Source organism: Pocillopora damicornis, chromosome 8 (assembly GCF_964200805.1).
Source record: "Pocillopora damicornis chromosome 8, jaPocDami1.2, whole genome shotgun sequence".
In the NCBI taxonomy this organism is placed as follows: domain Eukaryota; kingdom Metazoa; phylum Cnidaria; class Anthozoa; order Scleractinia; family Pocilloporidae; genus Pocillopora; species Pocillopora damicornis.
In genome coordinates this window covers 9,299,138-9,318,532 of record NC_142677.1, presented here as the reverse complement: position 1 = coordinate 9,318,532, position 19,395 = coordinate 9,299,138, and the positions used below count along the sequence as shown (strand labels likewise).

Sequence of the window (19,395 nt, the reverse complement as noted above, 5' to 3'; positions counted from 1 at the left end):
ATTCTGTTTTCACCGGCATATCATGACAGACGATCTCAATATGTCACAGAATATATCTGCTGAGTGTGTCTGCACTAAACAACATCATGAAACAGTTCTTCTCATGGCAATATCTAACACACCCACTAATTTACAGGTTCTTTTCATAGATGTTGTTCATGGAAACTGTTTGATGCTTAGGAGAGAGGAGAGTAAATATTTAATGTTTTTGTTCATTCGGCAAACTAACAGTTAGAAAGGTGTTGAGTTTATCCAGGTAAGCGTTCATTCCTATCCGGCAATGTTTTTTACTTTCAAGCTGACTGTCTACCTCTACACTGCCACTCGTTTTAGCAAACGTTGAATATTGTTATTTGAACGAAAATTGGATCTCCTGCACCAATTGGCACGCTGCTTTTATCGAGGAGACAAAAAGTTCAGCCTCTCTCTGAAAAAAAATTTGCTTGCACAACATAAATATCTCCTTTTCCTCAGCAAGTACCTAGTCATCGTTTATAAACTACATGCGAAAGTTTTAATCCACAGTTAAAATCTGCGGGCCTTTTTGTGCGGGGATTGCCATCTTTTGTTAAAATAAACAATATCCAACGCTGTTCATACATGTTGGCAGCACGCAAAACCGTAAGGTGTTCCTGATGACTTTCTTAATTTGATTTTCGTGTTGTGGTAGGACGCAAGAAAACACTCCTAATGAATGAACCCAAGGAAAGCTATAACTTTCAACAAAGCTAAAGATACAGTTATGCACTTTTGGTAAGAATATACCATCTATCTTGGATGAAGAGGTGGTTGTAAGTAGACGATATGAGACTTTGACCCGATCACGAAAGCAGTAGCGAAGGTTACCGCCCAACAATGAAAACACGGGTTCACATATCGTCACTTCAATAGCGTGAACTAGCAGGGCGCTGTGATTGATTGATTGGTATGCTATTTATACTGATTTTTTTCTTTTTTAAATAGATTTAAAGTTCTAAGGCGACACAAACAATTTTTTAAACATACCACTCCAAAAAGTGTGGGAGAATTAATTTCCGATATAACACTCTTGAGGATTAAGCTAAATAATTCAGACTGATCATCATCGTCATGTAAGCTACTTCAAACTTTATCATAATTCTGTATCACAGCCTTTAAAACCTGAGGCTTTATTTCTCAGCTGCTAAGGCAAGAGCTGGATCTCCACAAAAACAGAGACACTCATGAACCATAAATAATTACAAAATACAATTTACCGCATACTTAGTTCCTTTTCGGATTTGCCTCTGCATCCGGCAAAAGGCACGTGTGTCAAAGTCCAGTGATTTCAACTTTCACCCACTTCAGTTACGCGCTGTTAAAAGAAGAATGTAGGGGGGCGTTGTTTGCAAAGTTCAATTGGGTCAGAAGCTCAGCCTCTTCGCTAGATTTCATAATAGATAGAGGTTGTTAGGCGATATGAAAATATTTAGTCTAAAACCATTACTTTTCTTCGAACTAGCTCGGAATCCCCCCCCCCCCCCCCAAAGAAGAGGCCACGAGGAGAAAAAAGTCAAGAGTTCTTGGCCTCTTTGTATTCGAAGAATGATCACATTATTGATTAAAGTAAACATTGTAGGTCAGTGTCGCTTTAACTCCAAATACGGAGAAAAACGTTGCTAAAAATAACTGCAAATATTAAATTTACAAGTAGTTTAAGTATTGGTTTTGCACCTGTTAAAAATGTTAATATTTATATCTGGTGAAGGTGATCAGTTGTCTGTTAAAGAAGCACTCATGCTTTTCATCTTGCCGTTATAAACACTCAATATGAGATCTTTGTATTCAAAAATGATATTGCTTCCTAGTTTTTGAAGTCAGCTTAGTCGATACTGCTGTTTATGCACAGGGGCATAACCCATTTAAACTAATAAACAGCTCGTCTACGGTCCTTAACCCAGAAATCTCGAGTTTGTTGTAGTCGGTAAGTTGACCTCTATTTGATTTCGCACATCATTAAATTAAATTTTGTTGGCGTGCAAAATAGCACTTGCACTCTCATGCTTCATGATAAAAACTTACTCTTGTCTTTTTTATATTTGTGTATGGGCTTCAACCACGCAAATTTACTGACCGGATGTTTTGGTGTAGGCCATCACTCGTATTCAGCTACAAATGTATTCCTGGTATGATAATAATACGGTTGATTCCAGTCAGAATACGAGTAACATATAGGATGTTTCAGTTTTCTTTTGTCGTCAAATTTGGGAAGGGTCACTATGGAGCTGCTGATGGTAAAGGACAGAATAATTAAAAAAGATGGAGTGGACACGATGTCTTGATCTGTGTTACAAACAGCCATAAATAGATTAAGAGTGATGTTGGCATTCCCATTTCTGAGAGTATCGGCTGTGCCCTGTTAAGAGCTTCTGTTGCTAAATATATCATTCGAAAATGAAACAAGATTAGAGCAGCAGACGCAAACGAAACATTGGAGCTGGAATACAGCTGATTGAACTATTGCCTCCAAGGGTAATTTCAAGGTTAGTACTACCGATGGTTAACATAGGCAAGTATTCTTTGAGTAAGATTTTATAAGGGTTCAAGGGATACCGTTTTTTTCTTTTATGGAAGGTTTTTTTGACACAATATTGATTATCTGGAACTTTTAGGATCGCTAAGATTGTCACTTCTCCTTCCATCTTCAAATTCCTAATCCTAGTATGTACGATGGTTCCTGAAAATGTAATTCTGATTTACTTAAACTAAATGAATATTTGAAATACTTTGGAGCGTTAGTTGATGGAGGACTTCCTTTAGCTCATCTGAATTCGAAGAAGGTATAGAATGCACGTGATCTATTGGACACAGAAGTAAGATTGTGAGGCCAGTTGGATGCACGCATTAGACGGGTTCATCAATGATTGTCCTAGGGACAACGAAAAACTAACAAAAACTAAGAGATGCCAAACAAGAGAATAAGCAACACATGATAGTATGTTGGTACCCTATATCTCAGTTCTATTATTGAAAATTTTTCTGATTGCGCGTTGGAACAAAATTTTCTCCTTTTGGAAGGAAACCTTCACGATACGCTCCAAGATAAGGAGATTTCATGGCAATGTTAACCTTAATAAAGAAGAGAGAAAATCAGCGGCAGCAGCAGTCCAATTGGCTGACCTTGCCAAAGGGAACCATTCCAGAAAGTGACAATGCACGGGTGATTATATCTAAGTGTTGAGCTGAGGAATTATCCTTGTGTTGACCCATCTGAAGGAAACACCCGATTTAACTCCCAAAATAATGATGTTTAGCATGAATTACTGAACCTTCTAATATAAAAGCAAATATGAAAGCTACCTAATATTTATCCAAAAATATAACTAGTCTTGGATATTGTTTAATCACAACATAAATTGGAAGTTTGCGACGTCACAGAGGCCTTTTTATGACTAACTAGAGTTGAACGCACTCATTTGGTGTTCTGTCTATAGCCGCCAGCAGTTTCTCTTCACCGCATCAATTAATTTCCCGAAAAACACTGGAAGGTGTTTCGTGAGGGTAAGACGTTTGAATGAAAGAAGGTTTAAAATCGCTCTCAATAGCTTACATAACAGAAAAAAACGTTTTTGACTTTTTTTGCAAATAAAGAGTTGCAGCTTCGTATACATGGTCAAAATGTTGAATTCTTTTTAAGATACGACACAGTGAATCTGAAAATGTTTTAACTCTCTTTGCTTATTGCAGAACCTGGGAGATTGTGCGTTCAGCTATTTACCAGCGAAAACTAAAGAGCCTCCATACATCAAAAGACAAACATAAACCATCGAAATAGAGGAAGTAAAGAGGAAATCAAACAACTTCTGTCAGTTTATGCACGATTCAAAATCTCACCCAGACCTTCTGTAATACTCAGAGAAAAGTAAAAGATAACGTTATTGTCGGACACATTTGATCTGGATATCGTGTCCCCGTGGCTGTTCGACCGACTGTCTGTGTCGAGTTATTTTGAGATAGACACAGTTCCGAGAGAAGATGTATCCTCCGCTACCCCTGGCTATTAAATCAGTGCTTATTGTGGAGGCTTGTCTAATCGTCGCTTTCAACAGTATAATATGGTTCCTTTTCTTAAAGCGTCGTCACTTGCGAAACAAGTCTAACTATTTTATTGCTTCCTTATCTGCTTCGCACCTCCTCATTGGGCTGTTCGCTGTGCCTTGCTATGTATCATCCAGGAGAAAAACTAGATCTTCACTTACATTGTGCACTGAAGTGTTTTACTATTTCCTTTGTTCCTCTATTCTCAATTTGTACCTGGTTACTTATGAACGTTATTTATCGATAATGAAACCACTCTTCTATCATCGACGCATGGGATCCAGTTTTGTGGTTGGAGTGATCATTACTGCCTGGATTTTTCCAATCATTCCTATTACCATTGACACGTTATTCAGAACAAGAATGAAAATACATCGTTTCTCCGTTGGCTACCTTATTTATCACTGGACACAAACGCTTTTATTTCTGACAATATTTATTGTTCTCGCGGCGGTGAATATAGCCATGTTTCGAGTTGCCAAAAGACAACTGCAGGCAATACAGGCTGTACAATCCATGAACTCCACAATTGTTCGGCGACCAAGCGTTCAGTCTAGCAGACAGGAGAAAAGGACAACGTTTTTCTTTGTTTACATTGTTACAATATTTTTGTTATTCTGGCTTCCCAGGATTGGAGGTGAAGTATATGAGCTAGTCCATCACAAAGTTCTGGATCATACCAATCCTGACGTTATAACTTTATGTATTGCTCTTCTTACACCGATATTTGACCCTCTCATCTATCTGTTTTTCAAAGCCGACTTTAAGAGAGCCATGCGAAAAATGCTTCGCAAGAGTAATCGGCTTCAAGCTCGTGTGTCTCCCTACAGAAATACCCCAGCCGAGAGCTAAATGATTTAGGAGTAGTGGAGACAAACGCATTGTGGTCAGCTTGTGAACTTGACGCTCATTAAAAATCCGGCAACAAAGATATTTTTTATTTTCGAAGTATGGGGAAAATATTTCCATTGCATTTCTTTATAATGCAGAGCTCCTTTATTTTCCTCTCCGAAGCAGATCTGGGCAGTGGAGAGTTTTCGTGACAGGAAATGGACCTTATCAGCGCAAGGCTAAACGGCATTTGGACCCAACTTATGTCTAAAATGAACCGACTATTTTTCAGTGGTGCAAGTGTCAAGTGTTCAATCCTTGTGAAGCAAATGAACCATGTCTTGTAAAACCTACAAGACTTAAGGCACACTGAACAGAAATTGTTGACTTAGATTACTTCTGTCTTATCCGAGAGTAATTGCGAATCTAATGGGTAAACGTACCAGTTGAATTGATGTATGCCGGCCAAACGTCGTTTAGGAACAGTTTACTAGTCAGAGGACCAATTTTATGGTGATTCTATCTCCAAGAACCAATATCTGGTCATGGAAATAACTCTACTCATCAATCTTAACTGCGAACATCTTTACGGAGCACGGAAATTCACAGAAGTTGGCCACAACCGACAATGCGCTGCTTTAGTTGTACTGAAAGACCTTAAATACCAACAGGCTACAATAAATCTTGCATAATGGATGTCTATTATCGAGAAATTAGATTCAACTGACTTTTAAAGACAGGGATCAACCATCATTTTATACTGATTGTCGTATATTTTGGCAGATATACATGAACTATTGATCCTAACAGGTCGTAAAATGTTCCTGAATATTATTAAAACTAAGTGATAACCAATTGCAGAGTAATATACAATCATTACCTGTCACAATCTGGTTTTCTTTGCAGACGCTGCAACGCGGCGGCTTATAGCAAAAACTTTATTCTTTCTGTGTGAGCAATACTCAGCGTGTAAGACCAGAGGGTATCACTTGCGCGCAACCTTATTTTTTTTTTCATACTATGTACCCAGTATAAATACTATCAAGACGGCGTGCTGCCTTACGTGTTCGTGACTGCAAAATCATAAATAGATAACAAGTCCTTTAAGTATTGGTTGTTATGTGGCAAGATGAAAGAAAAGTTATTTCACGGAGAAATAGTTCAAATTGACACTGGGAAAAACTGACGAACTGAGCTTTGCTCTGCAGGATGAAAAACCCTTTCACACTATATATCAGTTACGCTTAAATAACCTCTTTCGTCAAGAGTTGGCTGTCTTTCCACTTGACGGTAAAATATGGAATAAATAAAAAACGTATACCAAAGCCACAGCGATTATGTAAGTGGCTATATATTAACGTGTTGGAAAGAACTTTGTCAATTTTACTATCGCGCGGCGAAACGTTTCTCAGGTAGAATTAACATCGATGTGAATGCAATATATGTTATGAGGCATGTATACTGCAGCCAATAGCCTCTCAATCAGAGCAGCACCTCTATAAACTTGGATAGTGTATACGATAGGGAGTCTTTTTTCTTCGAAAGTGAGAGCTCGAACTTTAAAGCTGTTCGTAAGGAGAGAGGTACAGTTGCGTCTAACGTAGTCCTGACGAGTTTTCCTGTCACTCCGTGGTAGGTTACCTCTCTTGTAACGCCTCCATATTTTTTGAAGCAGCTTGTAAGGAACTGGAGCTTTTTCTTCGCGTACTGCATTTGATATCAGTTGCTCACAGTTTCGATCTGAGCTTTAAAAATAAGATACGTGAATAGCATCCTGGGCTGGGTTCAATCAAAGCTAAATCAAGATCAGCAAGGGTTAGTGTGAAATCCGATCTCAGGTATGAAAGCTTTAAAAGAATATTCAGTGTAATTCTTTTTATCTACAATTTGATGCTTGGATACTCTAAAAAGAACAGAGAAAACTATCTGAAAAAAGCTTTTGAAGAAAGTAATAAAGAAACCCAGATTAAATCTTAACCCTGGGTTAGCGCTAATCGGCCTTCGAACTGGGTCCGGGTCAATACTGAAAGTGATACATCATTCTTGACCTTGGATGAAACTTAAACTTTACAGCCGCAAACAGTCTAACAAAACGTGATATAACGCCGGCAGTAGACCGACAGTCTTTTGCCACTTACTACTCATGCTATTCCGGCTCCTCTTCTCTTACCACATCAGGCATAATGCACAAAACCAGTTTAGGAACACAAAAACAAGGTAAAGTGGCAGCTTATCTGTAGGTACGCGTTTTAGGGGATCATTCTCGATCAAGTTGTAGAGTAAGAATGTAAATGAATTGTTTTAATTCTTTTGACTCCGACCGGTAGAGGAAGGACTAAAAGGAGGGGATGTACGCCAGCTGACAAAGAAGGGCGACGGAAAATGAATTTAAAGTGGTGCCCTTACCATCTTAGACTACTAATGCCTATGAAGGAAAATATATCAACCAGAACATCAAAAGCTCAGTCTAAATGCAGTACAAGCAATTGTGATGCATATCATTTCTGCTGACTCCTCGAGACTGAACGTTAACTGACATATCAAACGAAGACCAATTTATTCAAAATATAATTATAAATATCAGAGATTCGACCATATTCGTAAAACTTCTAAGGTTAAGCTCCTTGTTTATTTATTGCGAACTCTGCTTTTGTATCTAATTCCCACAGAGTTAATGATAATTACAGTGTTTTCTTTTAGCCGGAAAACTGTCTTTTATGCACTCAATAGAGAGTAAGTTTCCAGAGCAAGAAAATGAATAATCAACAAACAGCTACTTTTTCCAACCTTGGGAATACACTGATTGTTGCATAGACGAGCTTGGGACCTCAGAGCAATCAAAACAGATCTTTGCGGGTTCGAGAAAATAACCTGAAAAGTTTTGCTCCCTTTTTTGCTGTTGTTGATAATTTCAAATGTTAGGTGTTTGTTAACCTCTCCAGGAACGAAAGTAATTTGTTGATCGCTTGCAGCCTTGAAGTGCTCTGACAGAATGGCCGTTAAACTGGTCGTCGTGAAACTAAAAAGAAAAAGCAAATAATTATGAAAATGAGTGAGCTTTTATGTGCCTTACCATATTTTTTCAGACAATTTTCCCTTTGTAGTTTGTCGTCATGCAGACAATAGAACCGTCTAGCTGATGGGTAATACCAATCAGAAGTTTAGTTTCATAAAGAAACTAACGAATCTGAATTGGTTTGGGTCATTATTGCATGACTCTTACGACAATTAGAACTACCTTGCATGACTCAAGGTTTGACACCAACGTCAGACTTTACCATTGCAAACTTAGCTTATCTAACAACAGACCAATTTTGAACACTTTCGATCAATTTAATTTCATAGAAAATGTTCAGGTAACTAAAATCCAAATTCTTACCATATACGAGATTTTCGGTAATTTTCTCCACTGGATAGAAAATATTCTTCGCAGTGTCATGACTTTAGTTGAGTGCCGATTACTACTTAGTCACATTTGAAGAAAACAAAGAATGGCTCTATACTGCTTAAAATTGTTGCATGCCCTGTTTACAAGGAATATGCCAAAGGCCGAACCTTTGTTCTCCGACCAAGTTTAAATTGTTTTGTTTGTCTTTTTTTTTTTTCTCAACGGTGTGTTGATGTTAAAATGTATTCTATTTTCTTTAATGCTTGAAGCACCTTTCACCTTTTCGGAAACTCAAGTTTCCATTCTTTTGAATTTCCTCGTCACTCAGCTTGGTTTCAAGGACTTTGAAATTGCTTGCATAAAGGCCTTTGGTGTTTTGCACTGAGCCAAGTGTTAATCGCGTGTTCCTGTCCTGTGGGTAGACATTGGAGGATATGAGGACGTTGGCCATTGAACCTTTCTGATAGAGCCTAACTGTTCCAAACATTGAATCTATTTGAAAAGTAAAGGCCAAACTATCCAGGCAGCCTTTGCCAGTAGACTTCCCATATTTATGTGGCTTTTACCGTAAGACACCATCACTTGGACTGATGATCCAACTTCAAGGGACCAATCATACTCATCACTTCTGCCATCTTTCACTCCAGAGTCAAAAATCTTTAAATCATTTAAATCTTTGTGATGGCCACTGGTAGTTTTCAAGAGGAAAGACACAGTTAATTCGTTACACAGAGTTGGATTGCTAATACAGGTACCGTTAAGGTCTCCAAAGTCGATTTTTTACACCTGCAGGCACAAACAACGCGTTGATTCCGTCTTCGAATTCCTTCACAGTTCGGACGCCGTCTGGAATATAACTACTTTTAAAGGACTTGTTGGCTGCCTGATCGTAACCGTACAAAGACCTGCGTGCGACAGGGTACATAAGCCAAGTTTAGTTTACTTAAAAAAATTAGAAGAAAAAGACATTTAAATGCGTTAGTTACTTTGTGGTCAATGTGAGACAACTGAAGCGCGCTTGGCCTCATGCCCCAACCGAGTAAACGTATCACTCGGTGTGACAGTCACAGTTGAATGGTCTGACCGTCGATCGAGGTCTATGGTAGCAATTACCGTAATTCTCTTTAAGTCATAACCCTTTTTGTTAAACTGAGCTCTTTTTTTGTCTCTGATATTGTTAGTACCGTCTGATAATTATATTGGCGGTGATAAGATTGACATTGCCGTGTTCACCTTCCGGTTGTGATCTCTGTCGTGATCTAGTTTTTTAATTTACACAAAAACAGTTTATAAACCATTTGAACGTGAGATTGGACTTCAGATAGTGTCCAGGTATTAGGCCTTAGCCACTTTACATTAGCTTAAGTCTACATATAACATAAATGTTTGAACTGTCGTCCATTCAAAAAGCAGCACAGTGATACTCGTGTTGACAAAGAAGCTAACACGATCTTTGACTAAAATGAACAGTGCCTACATATGCTCCAAATATTACACAAAACAAGATGGTACAAATCTTCATCGCGTCCTTCAGCTTCGTTGATAAATAAAGTTTGAAGATAATCTCATAATTTAAGACTTCCTCCTCCTTTTTTACGGTCAAATGAGGGCAAATGCGAAAGCAGAAGAAGATAAGCTTTGGCGAGAAGGGGGTGCACCCGAGACACACCCTGTTTCGTCCACAGCTCCCATAGAAAGAAAGGTTCTTGTTATTTCTCGAGAGAAAACAGACTTAAAAATCTAACAATTTATAGAAAAAAAAAGCATGCAACAGTGAACTACAGTACATACTAAATCTCCATGTTCTAATTTTGTAACTCTTTTTGGAGTTAATTAAGTATTTGCATCTCTTTCCTTCCAAACCTATGATGATTAGCGATTCTCGCTTAGTGTTTTGTTATAACACTCAGGATGACTGCAATCATAAGAGGGCCTAATTAGAAAACTAGCGCCCTTTCCAAGGACGATTCATTCTTTCGTCAAAAGTAACAAATCAAATTGTATCTTAGAAATAAAAGGGGGAGACGATTCTAGTATTTATAAGAGGTTCTGGGTTAATAAGGGAATGGTGTAAATTTTTACTTGCATTTTTCATACCCTTCCCCTCTCCTTCTCAGCACGCCTTTTGGCCGTTGGCGAGGTGAATAGAATTGTAGTCACACATGCCGGTTATTCGTGCCTTTTCTTCTCTGGGCACCACCCTGTTGGTTTATCCTTTCTTAGTTTTCGTATCAGTTTTAAATCCACGGTCTAAGGGACCGGTCATTATTTATCGCCTGGGGGGGGGGGGGGTCGGAGTATTTAGGGGGGGATCACATGGTTTTTTGAAGACCTTTAGGGGGGATCAGCCGTAATTGACAAGCATAATGGGGAGGATCAGACCAAAAAAAAAAGGAATTTTAGGTCGCGCCGGGACCCCGGGTGATTGCATTTGTAAATACTTTGGTAGGATTTGCCGCTGGGACTCTAAACCCCCAACCATATATTCAAGACCACGTTCAGTTGTATTTTGTATTATATAAACTCTATTCTAGCCCAGACACAAAACCCAAACCCTTTTACAGACCCTCCATTTTGTAAAAAAGAATCACTATCGTAGTCTAACATACACGTTTTTATTCAGGCACGATCTAAATTAGAAAGGTAATCAAGATTTTGAGAATGGAATACTTACAATTGCTCAAAATTGTTTCATAACGTTTCAGTTTGTTTTATAGAGAATCGTAATCTAAAATCATAAACTTTCATTATTTTAATACGCGGCCGAATGAAAACAACAAATAAAAAAGTGTTTATTTTGGTGAGGCTGTATCTTGTTCCGCTTCCGTGTCAGAATCTTCGGCAGCCCTCTCCACTGGCTCTTGCACAGTCTCCTCGTCAGATTCATCTGAATCCTCGCCCGAACTTGACCCTTTTTTAGCACCATTACTGCTATTCTCTTCGTTCATTCTGGCCACTACCACTTTCAAATTGCGTGCCAGCTCTGTTTCAAACACGCGGTGGCTGGGAGAAAAGGGGGGGGGGGGATCATGAAACTTTCCACTACCGATAAGGGGGGATCTCTAAAAAACTAGATACTCTACGGGGGGATCAGGTAAATGCTCCGATGTGACAACAAAAATACTCCGACCCCCCCAGGCGATAAATAATGACCGGTCCCTAAATGAAGATTTGAAGATAGCTCAGCCTTTTCCTTTTCGGAAAATAATTAAGATCTCTAAAAGCGATAGATATGTATAAATTGAACCTGTGCGAATTTATTTGTTGGGTAGTAAAACGAAGCGGAAAGGCAACGTTTTAAATTTCATTTGGTGACTTAAATGAAGCTTTCTAAAATTGAAAACTGTTAAGACACGTTAGAAATTCTAAATTTTTTAGAATCGATATGGTCATTAAGGATTGCAAATATGTACGTACCAGGTGTCCGATAGAATTTAGCAGTAGTTGTTAACTCTGATATACACTTATTAAAAAAGGGAAAAAAATGCTTTTGTTTGACAAAAAGGATCATGGACACACATCATTCTCTTAGAAAACAAATATGAACCAAAGGGAGGGGGCAACCGGGATTGAACCGGTGACCTCTCGATCTGCAGTCGAATGCTCTACCACTGAGCTATGCCCCCTTCACTGTTGAATGGTAGGGCTTCTTTGTTTTATAATTTGGCCAACAGGTATGATGGTTAACTGGTACCAGACATGTACAAAAAAAATGAAGAAGCGAACTAAAGCGGTAATTCAAGGCAAAGTCAAACAAAGCAGGAAAATAACTATGAAGAACACAACTGTTTAACATTCAAAAGCACCATGGTGCGTTGGATTTGATCCGTGTCTTGCATTATCATCTCATATCTATCAAGCGCTGGTTGATAATGGTGATTGAAGTGAGTGTGGTGCAATTCGGTCTATGATGATATACCTGAAAAATTACGCGCGTCTGATTGGCTGAAAACGAGTGCATTTTTCGTGTGACACGAATGCAAAGTTGTAACACGAGTGCAAATCAAATAGCGCGCGCCTGTTGCCAAAATTTAATCTGTCTTGACTTTCTGTAATGCATTTTTTTGAAAAAATTATTTCTCGTGCAATTTGGTGAAAATAAGCACTTGTAAATTTTATAAAGACTTAAAATTACACAAGCCCGTAAGGCAAGTGCAATTTTGCTGTCTCTGAAAAATTTACTCGTACTTATTAGAAATAATGTTGTTACCAAAAACTACAAATCATTTCGTCTCAGCACCTTCCTTCCGTCCATGATTATGCTGACGACACACATATCTATACCTTTCTTTAAAACCTGGCTCTCTTTACTCGGAAACCTACCCCCCCCCCCCCCCCCGATATCTATTGATTCTAATGTTGTCGGTGACGCTGTCGCGAAGAAAGCCACTAGAAAGTATCCGGGACCTTGGGTCCTGGTTTGATGTTCATATGCGGATGGATGTTCACATCGGTAAGATCTGTACCACTGAAGACTTTTCGTGGACTCTACAGCATTAGAAAGGTCAGAAAATCCTCTCTGCGCAATCGTCCAAAACACTAGTACATCGGCTTTTGTATCTTTGCACCTTGACTAATTACTGTAACTCACATCTTTTTGGTCTGACCAATTATCAACTTGATCATTTATAGAAAGTTCAGAACACCGCAGCTAGCTATGGGGTGATTTTCCAGATTACGAAATTTGACCACATCACACTGGCTCTCGTTGACCTACACTAGTTTCCTGAATCATTCAGAATTCAGTTTAAGTTTCTTCGTTTTGTTTTTTAGCCGTTAAATAATCTTAGTCTACTCTACCTTAAAGATCTTTTATCTCTTAAACCTGCCTCTAACTATGCTCTTTTCTTGTCCACACAATCTCTTCTGTTTTTTCCACGGGTCAACTACCCTACACTTAGGAATCGTGCTTTCGCTAATACTGCTCCTAACTTTTGGAACTCGTTGCCGTTACCAATTAGATCCTGTAGCAGCCTTGCTTCTTTTAAGAAACAACTCAAAACATTTCTTTTTGGGAAAGCGTTCAGTACTAGTTCATTATACTTAATGTGATGAAAAGTGCTTTTGAATATGTGCATAGTTTTTAGCGCTGTAAACAGTGAAGATGACCGGAACAGAGACGATGATAGTGACAGTAACAATACAATGAGCAGGACAGATTGACACAAAGAGTGACAACCAACAGTAATAGTGACCGAGACAATGGCAGTTACAGTGATGGACATAAGGACAGAGACAGACTGTGACAGACAAAGATACAGAGAAAGAAAGAGACAAAGACAAAGAACATGTCAATGAAAATGACAGAGACAGTGACAGTGAAGTAACAGTCAGTGAGAAAGACAATAATTTTGGCAGTGACAATGACAGAGAAAGAGAAAAAGATGGTCACAGAGACAGACAGTTACTGCATTACCATCTCTACTTTTCTGTCAAAAACAGTATTATTGTTATTAGGTATTAAAGCTGAAAGATAAGATCCATATATAAAAATGGAAGTTTTAAAGAACAATTGGCAACCATGCATTAAGTAAGTATTTTAGTCTGAAAAGTTAAAATCAGAGACGCAAGTTAATGTTTTATGTTTCATATTTCAGTTAAACGGGAGTTGTTTAGAGGTACTATATTATCTCTTCCTGTGTTTTCTTTCCCAGCGAAAACCGGCTAAAAGAACATGTACATGTAGTCTTAAGGGTGAGCTAATAACAGCCTCTTGAGAGTCACTTGCCTACCTTTCGATACCTTGAGTGAAGCTTTGTTCGTGTAAAGTCGTTACTTCAGCTTACCTATAGCAAATTGAATGACTTGTACGTAACTCACGTATATAAAGTTCGAGGTATTATAGGAAAAAAGATTCACATTCACTGATGAGACAGAACCGCTGTTAATGACAAAACAGGTATTGGAATGTTCATTGGTTCCGTTGATGTAAAGCTCAAGACAGTCTAACTTTGTGTAGACAAGTGCGACAAGATTCCATCTGTCTCTAGAATAAGTTGTGCTCGTTACTTCCGTCTAGTTTTGCCGGCGAGCCACAGTTGCAACACCCATGTAATGAGAAAAATTGTTGCGCACATTGAAGCGGGGAGAGAGTTTTCGTTAGTAACTGGAATCGGATGAATGGCATCTACTCTTTTATTTTCTGCTATCGTTTCGCTGATTTTAAAGAGAAACGAGACAGTAAAATTCTTGCAAACTTCAGCATCGGCCAGACAGTTAGCTGAAAGTTGTCCAAGATTAATCTCTGCTCTTGCTGCTCTCCATAAACCATATAGATTTTCTTCCATGGAAACACTTGGACCTCCAAGGACTACTTCTACTTTGGAAAGAGGTACCATGTGTAACTATCTGCAAGTAAAACTGAAGTGTAGCAAGAGGTACCCATTCAACCTTACAGGGTCAGACACAAGGGCAAAATCAAGGAGCAAAGTAAACGTGAAGTATACTTCAATTTAGGTTTAAGTTTTTGGTTCTTCTTAAACCGCAGATACTCGAATTATATTAAGTTTTATTTCAGGTTCCTCAGGAAACAACCAAACTTTAAGGCGTTTCCTGATCAGTCATTATGGCTAATGCTTTCTTAAAATGACCGCCCTAAAAGATGATGTCTCACTCGAATCACTCAGTTAAATAAATAAAATTTAAATGTTCAAGAAAGCAACGCCATTTCCATATTTTAATGACACAATGAAAAATAAACAATTGACATTGCTAGAATATGAAACAAGACCATTGCAATTTTGTATGACGTCATTTGATCGTTAAAATTCAGCTTGAGTCCAACTGTTTCCTTTACTTTGTTTCACGAATAAAACACTAATAACCCTAAATTAAAGACCAACTGATGAGATGTTTCGCGGATATTGTCACAACACTTGTATATTTACTTGGTAACTTAACGATCGCACAAAAGGTAACACTAAACTAACGAGAAGTCATTTTTCTTGTCAAATTGAATGCTCTATTGACAAGGAATAGTTTTTGTTGTGTTCATCAATAAAATACGAAATCGTGGTTTCTGGCTACAGTAAACTCAATTGTTTCTGCACATTGAACAGTATTTTTGGTCAAGAACTTTCATGATTTAACATGAAACACTAAATGTCACTTTGCAGTCGGTGATTTTTCAAAATTTTGCCTGATACTAAGGCTTCGTCTATTTCAGTCCCCTAAATAAATTAAAAAACAGGCATTTCTATTCTGTCCGGCTTCAAGTTGTACTTCAGACAAAAACAGTTACCATGAAAAGCACAAGTTTTCTAAATAGGTCTGTAAAATTGGAAGGCAATTTTTGCGATGCAGCATGGAAGGCCGATTACAGCGCCTTTCACAAAAGCTCAAGTCACATCGCCATTAATGGCAAATAAATATACATTGCTCAAGTGATTTGCTTATCTGCCACTGGAAAGCCAGGCTAACCAACCGGGCATTGAGGTTCAAATTACTTGCACACGAGATGGACAAGGGAAGAATTTAGACCGAAGCAGTGATCCCTCTCCCCGGGACCCTTCTATGAACACTTTGTCATTATTGAGTAACACTTATATGACAAGCAAATCTAAGCACAGGTAATTTTGTGTTAGCAACTGAGTTGAAAACATAAATTGACCACCGTAAAGAATTTAAAGGCTGACGTTTCGAGCGTTAGCCCTTCGTCAGAGCGATTTAAACCGTCTTTATGGTGGTCAATTTACGTTTTCAACTCAGTTGTTAACACTAAATTACCTGCTATACTCTCCCACCGATGCAGTACCACAGTTTCTTTAGAAACTTACCCCCTTTATTCAAGTCTAAGCACAGTTTGTGCATGTGCCGCATGGTATGCTCACCTTCCAGCACTAATGGGTTCTTTGAAAAGCACAATTTAGAAGTGAGGTTCCTTTTGTATAATATGAGTTCCGGGCAAACCTGAAACACAATGTCGTGAATTTGGGATTGAGATTGGGAGGGCATTTAGGCCAGTAATGATATCTACACAAAGGTACGCCATTCAGAGAGATACGCGAGCAGTATTGAAGATTTTTCCCGTATGTACTGGCTTTATCTAAAGGTACTATTAAAACAGACCTAATTAGAGAAAAATTGAAAACGATTGCAATTGTAACCAAAGCAAACGAGATAGTCCGGTGCTGCCTGATTTATTGAGTAATCATGTATGTCTTCCTGTTTGTTTTTAAACTAGATGGATGAAGACATGAGGGGGAGGGGGAAGGGGAGTTGTGAAGACCGGAAGCCAATCAGGGGGATTTTGTTATATTGTTACTTAGTTCATAAAACAGCTTTGTCTGGAAAATCCAATCAAGCCATTGGACGTTATCAGTCCACTCACGAGTTCCACACATACATCAAATTCTAGTTACCATTGTCAGTGATATTTTGATAGAACTATGAAAAGCCTTCAAATCCAAATAAAGACGAACTGGAGGAGAAAATAATAGAAGGAAGTGAGTATTATTTAGTTAGAGCTAACAAGGCTAAATCTATTTCCTTTCGCTCCCCAATGGGGTTGTATTTTTACTTACATAAGGGAAACTGTAGACCTTCAACGACCGGCAGTCCCAGTAGGCCGACCCACAACGGATCTCCATTTGATTTCAAAGAGTCATAAGAACCTCGTTCCACGGCCTGCTACGGCTTAGTTACAATGAACTTAAAATCGCAACAGTCTCACGTTGAAATTCTTCTTACTGTAGATTAACAGTGACCCTTTCTATTACAGGACATTTGTGGCAGTTGGACTAAGCGTTCACCACGAATATTATGTAGAAAACAGTCAGAGACATTAGAAGACTTATGTCATTATTATTTTTTTTATCTCAACTTAGATGTGGATTGAACGGCAAACCCGGACAATATTATCTACCAAACGTTCATGGAATGTATATAAAACCTCCTGTACGCATGAAGCATGAATAGGACCATGCATGAAAAGGCAAGGTGTTTCGTTCTTTTGGCAAAATTCACAAGTTCTCAATATGACGAGCAGGAAAAGTGTTCTAAACTTTTGCTGTACAAGAAAAAGCTGGAAGGACTTTATCAAAATAATTCAATAGCAAAGAAGAATCAGATAATCATTGAAGATGTGCTGTTTCGTATTCTTCAAATTCAAGAGGTTGGGAGCGTTGAACACTACCAGCTCAATGGCTCACTCATCAAAATACACGTCTTGGAGGATACGGATATTTAGTATCATCAATGGCATTTTTTAAAATGATTGAACAGATAACTTTTAAGCTTTCGTTCTAAACGTAGCTTTTAGAATTATTTAGAACTATTTAAAAAAAAGCAGGAGGTAACGATATCGATATCGTGATACCAGTTCATGATATTCACTACCACAGTACCAATATCTTGAGACTGAATACAGTAAGCTATATCTTTAATGTAACAGAAATGAAAATATTCCCTTGCTATCACAAACCCTTTCTTGGAGAAGGTCCGGTATTCCTACCGCGATAACATCATGAAAGACAGTAGAATCCAACCAAAATGACCGAGTTTAAATGACGCGAACACATCTTTGGGTGTTGAATGTCCTTGCTGTGTAAAATTCTTAATCCGATCATTGGACTACCCCGTAACTACTAAATTAGATTGTTTTGAAATTCTTACTTATGTGTATTATTCCTCTTAAAACCTTTTCCTTCGTTTTGACGACGGGGAAACGTGGAGTACAATAGAACTTTTTCTGCATCTATATTTATATATATTGCTGCATCTATATCTAAAAGTCATCTTTTCATCCTAAAGAAATCATTTTGTTTTTATTTTCTCACGACTAAGTTGAAAAGGTTTCCTAGGACTCCATCGCCTTATTTCGACGATATTTTCGTGGCTCAATGGTGATTTTTATCGACGTTGTTGCGCTCAGAAATAGAAACGTGTATCGATAATCTTTCGCCGATCTACAGTTGTACGGTCGTTTCAACAAAAGTCGACTCGCAACGAGTCAAAAGTGATTTTCTCGGTCACGGATCAAGAGTCGCTTCGCGACAGTCTAAAGTTGTTTCGCTTTAACTTCACAATGAACCTGGAACGATATAAAGCAAATGTTACATTTATCCAGTCCTCCGCATTCAAGATATCCATCTGATGACCGTCTGTTGTGTTTGCTCAGTTTAATTAACTTGAATGACAATGAAATATAGTACTGTTGATAATAACTAAAGCCTTGAAATAATGACTTTACCTGAAGGAACAATATCGCCTCAAAAAAGCAAAATCGACATTAAGTTTCAGCGGTAATAGAATGTTAGGGGAGTAAAATCCCAACCCAAGGCTTTATACCCCTGAGTAAGAGGCATGGGAAAAGTCTGCACTCGAGCCAAGTGGTCCATTCAGCCGGAGCTACTGCCACTGGATGAGATGCCACTCCATCGCGCGTTACATAGACACAAACACAAACGCGGTGCTATAAGGCGGCTGCGTCCCCCACTGAGCCGGGAAGGAAGACGGAGTTATATAGTAAACAATTGGCTATCAATACACAGAACTATAATTAAATCATTATCATGACGATTACGAAAAAAATCACTCGCTCGATGAGCTTATGGTATACTTCTGCCGACTCTGAAAGCAAACCTCACCTGCTCCACGTCAAGTATACTTGGTATTCACCGCCACAACTGAAAAATTTATTTCTCCGATGCTGAAATTTTCAATGGTCCCAATTTCGACACTCTATATTTCATAAGGCCACTAAAAAATTTAAGTACACAAATTTTTATCTCGCTACCCACGTTACGCTAATAAGAGTTTTTTGAAAGGAGACATATTGCGCGTCTTGAGAACAAACTCAGTCTCGTTAATTCAATCAAGGCTACCCTCGGGAGCTCTTTGACGAAACTATGTCTTCTCATCAAAGTAAAAAGATATGTAACCAAAAGACGTAACACCTAGTAATTTTTTGTCTCATGTCCTTTTTATGATAGCCATGAAACACTGACGGCTTACCGGAGACAACGCAAACATTGGGCAAATATTTTCTGATGAATCGATCGCCGCTCATCAAAAGGACGAATCACTCTTAAGACCACCTCACTAGAGCCACACTCCAAGCTTATACTGCTATTAAAAATTTTTTTTCGCGCAGGGGAGGGGTAGGACTCGTTCCTGTTCTC

At 38.5% G+C, this 19,395-nt stretch overlaps 1 protein-coding gene, 2 long non-coding RNA genes, 1 other non-coding gene and 1 pseudogene across 4 annotated transcripts; 3 read left to right on the top strand and 2 right to left on the bottom strand.

The window, feature by feature from the left end:
- The first annotated feature begins 127 nt into the window (after positions 1-127).
- On the top strand, positions 128-1,922 carry LOC149041285 (uncharacterized). Its single transcript, XR_016179106.1, has 2 exons — positions 128-256; positions 671-1,922. It is a non-coding gene; the product is annotated as an uncharacterized LOC149041285 (long non-coding RNA).
- Positions 1,923-3,860: 1,938 nt separating this feature from the next.
- Positions 3,861-5,053, top strand: LOC113674547 (5-hydroxytryptamine receptor 6). The gene has a single exon (XM_027191020.2). The coding sequence runs from the start codon at positions 3,994-3,996 to the stop codon at positions 4,906-4,908; it is 915 nt and encodes a 304-aa protein (XP_027046821.2). The 5' UTR covers positions 3,861-3,993; the 3' UTR covers positions 4,909-5,053.
- Positions 5,054-8,404: 3,351 nt separating this feature from the next.
- On the bottom strand, positions 8,405-9,203 carry LOC113674570 (uncharacterized; annotated as a pseudogene).
- A 2,626-nt stretch (positions 9,204-11,829) lies between these two features.
- Positions 11,830-11,901, bottom strand: Trnac-gca (transfer RNA cysteine (anticodon GCA)). Its single transcript has one exon. It is a non-coding gene; the product is annotated as a tRNA-Cys (tRNA).
- A 4,703-nt stretch (positions 11,902-16,604) lies between these two features.
- Positions 16,605-18,438, top strand: LOC113674586 (uncharacterized). The gene is made up of 2 exons (XR_003446529.2): positions 16,605-16,719; positions 17,101-18,438. It is a non-coding gene; the product is annotated as an uncharacterized LOC113674586 (long non-coding RNA).
- Positions 18,439-19,395: the final 957 nt, after the last annotated feature.

What these genes read in the sequence shown, in the direction of transcription:
- LOC113674547 (XM_027191020.2), top strand. Translation starts at nt 3,994, where the DNA reads ATGTATCCTCCGCTACCCCTGGCTATTAAATCAGTGCTTATTGTGGAG.